The 2688-nt window shown below is 36.8% G+C and overlaps 1 protein-coding gene across 1 annotated transcript in view; it reads right to left on the reverse strand.

Moving 5' to 3' along the window:
* LOC121421066 (CD63 antigen-like) overlaps nucleotides 1–204 on the reverse strand; it is a 7880-nt gene extending 7676 nt beyond the window's left edge. The window contains exon 1 of the mRNA XM_041615678.1: nucleotides 1–204. This exon is cut by the window's left edge and continues 4 nt beyond it. Coding sequence (XP_041471612.1) covers nucleotides 1–143 — 143 coding nt within the window. The 5' untranslated portion in view covers nucleotides 144–204.
* Nucleotides 205–2688: the final 2484 nt, after the last annotated feature.

Below are 2688 nucleotides of genomic sequence, written 5' to 3' on the forward strand. Positions count from 1 at the left end.
ACAAGCAGAGCCTGACTCTCCATACACGCTCCGCAGCATCCCAGGAATCCGACGAGCATCATAAAACCGCCTATGCCTATTAGCACGTACACTGCGATGTAATAAACCTGGAGGTCACCTGAGGTGCTGGCGTACTCCCTCATACTCGGGTCGAAGCACAGCCATAGTCCCACACCCAGCAAGGCACAGCCACATAGCTGGAGAAAACAAACAAAATATTATTTTAGAGAGGTATACATCTTAACTCCATCGTCACAGTTATTACAAAATCTAACATAAATATAATCTTGGTACTTTCTTACTATCATGGCCGTACACATCCATTTTCGCGGGGGGGGGGGGGGTCCACGCATAAAACCCGAAAGCGAGTGAGCGAAGCAACCAAGCTTGCCATAGGGGTGCCTTTGCATTTTGTAAATGAACTTGAAGGATTTCTTGTAGGGGCCTAATTTTGTGTATACTTCTGTGAAAATTTTCAGTAAAAAATGTTAAGTTTTCAAAATTTTAGGGGGTGGTACTGCTTACCATGGACCTACAATGTACAACATTAGTTTTGTGTCCTTGTTCAACATGGACATATAATGGTTAAAGGCACAAAGTACTTGAAATATTTGGGGTGACCTACATTGTACAACCAAATGTGATACACCAACTATTGCCATTCTTGGTTTTTATACTCTAGCTCTAAATGTAAGAGCTAATCGAGTTCCTGATCACACCACTCTCAGTTTGATAGTAGGAACCAATCCCTATGGCGTGAACTGTACTTCCTTGAAGAAAGAATTATAGCTCCTTTTGGAGTGAACTTTCACTCCAAAAAGTGGTAAAATCCACTCTGGAAAGATACAAATCTCACTCGAAAATGAGTTCGTCTCACGGTGAGTGTGACCATTTTGTTTTTGTATAATTCAGAGAGTTCTCTCAAAATATCTGGTATTTCCTGACCTGGCTCGGATTCCTAAAGCTGATCATAAGTTAAAGGGGAAGTTCACCCTGAAGAAAACTTTGTTGTAAAAATAGCAGAAAAAATATTGGTGAAGGTTTGAGGAAAATCCGTTAAAGAGTAAGAAAGATATTAGAGTTCAAAATTTTGGATTTGTGACGTCATAAACGAGCAGCTGCCCCATGTGTTATGTCATATAAAATGTATGAATTTCAAATTTTGTATGGTTCCTGATGACTTGATTTTGTTTTCTTTTCATGATCGGGTGTGAAATGATTTGTCTATTGATATACAAAAGTTAAAGTGAAAACCATTTTCAATTTTCTGAGAAAATGACATTTCATTGATTTTTTACCATTCGCTATGTAGGAATGCTGCTCGCATATGACGTCACAAATCAAATAATTGAAATTCTAATAACTTTTTAATTATTTGATGAATTTTTCTCAAACCTTCGGCAATATTTTTTATTATTTTTTCTGATATTTTTACAATAAACTTTTAGGCAGGGTGAACTTGACCTTTAAGAATGACTGGTGATCCATTCTTGTAGTTAATGGGATGTATTCACCATTAAATGTTCATTGGTGATTATTTAGTGCGTAAGATAAGATCACCAGTCGTTTGTAAAGTCGCTCTTAACTTACAAACAGCTTTATGAAACACTCACATGGTATTTTCTCTGTATGAGTGGGTGAAAGAGCATCCTACATTTTACATGATTGGTTGGGGTACGAGAGAACCAAGCTACTGCTGAAAATATTCTCACAATGTTATCTTGGTGTGAGATCTGGCTGTACAATAAAAGCCTGTGAAACAAGATCGGACTGAACTCTCCACTGATGCGTTCCTTGGAGAGCTCACAAAGACTGTATGCTGCCCTCTACTAGTAAAAGGATGCAAGTGACGAATGTTACATTTCCTGAAGTGAGCACAGCATTGTCATTGTTAATGAAGTCATATAGGGGTACATGCATTACACATATCTATTCAAGCCTGAAATAAATGTGGTTTGAAAAGATTAGATCGATTGAGGTTGAACAATATCAACACAATTTGTCATATAATTGTCTGAATGTTAATCTGTAATGTTTGAAGAGATCATTTGAGTAAAATTGAATGATCAAAGTGTATATTTTTCATTGAAATTAGATGAAAAGTAGGCAATAATAATAACAAATAATAGCTAGGGCATATTTGTAATTTTTTTTTTTTTTTTTGGGGGGGTGAAACAGTTGGACGCACATCATCATGAATGCAATAGTAAACTGATGATGCAATCTCCCCATTTTCCTTTTATTTTCTGTTTTACGCTTGTTTCATGTTTTCTCCACTTATTCAAATCAACATTTTGCTGGGGCACTTGTCCACTAATTTCATTCTTTTCATTCAATTTATATCAATAATTTCCCTTAGTACAACTTCAGGCAGTTTGCGATGTCTTGCAACTTGCCTGCCATTTTGAGCATAACACATGTTATAGAAAAGACCAAATTATCAAAAATATGAAAGCAGTGTAAACTCAAATTTAATATACATCTAAGATGTCACTTCTTTCCTTTTGCCATGGAGAATATTGTGTTTTCATTCCATTCATTCAACCTGGTTTGTGTCAACAACCCCTTCAAACAAGTGGTACAGCCCACCCCTTTCAGGCTTACACATTGAATGAAGTTTTTCTCTTGGGTCAGGTAATGTTATAGGAGGGGATGAATGCAGAGGTCAAAGATCAGAGGGACTGTATT

This window comes from Lytechinus variegatus, chromosome 9 (assembly GCF_018143015.1).
Source record: "Lytechinus variegatus isolate NC3 chromosome 9, Lvar_3.0, whole genome shotgun sequence".
In the NCBI taxonomy this organism is placed as follows: domain Eukaryota; kingdom Metazoa; phylum Echinodermata; class Echinoidea; order Temnopleuroida; family Toxopneustidae; genus Lytechinus; species Lytechinus variegatus.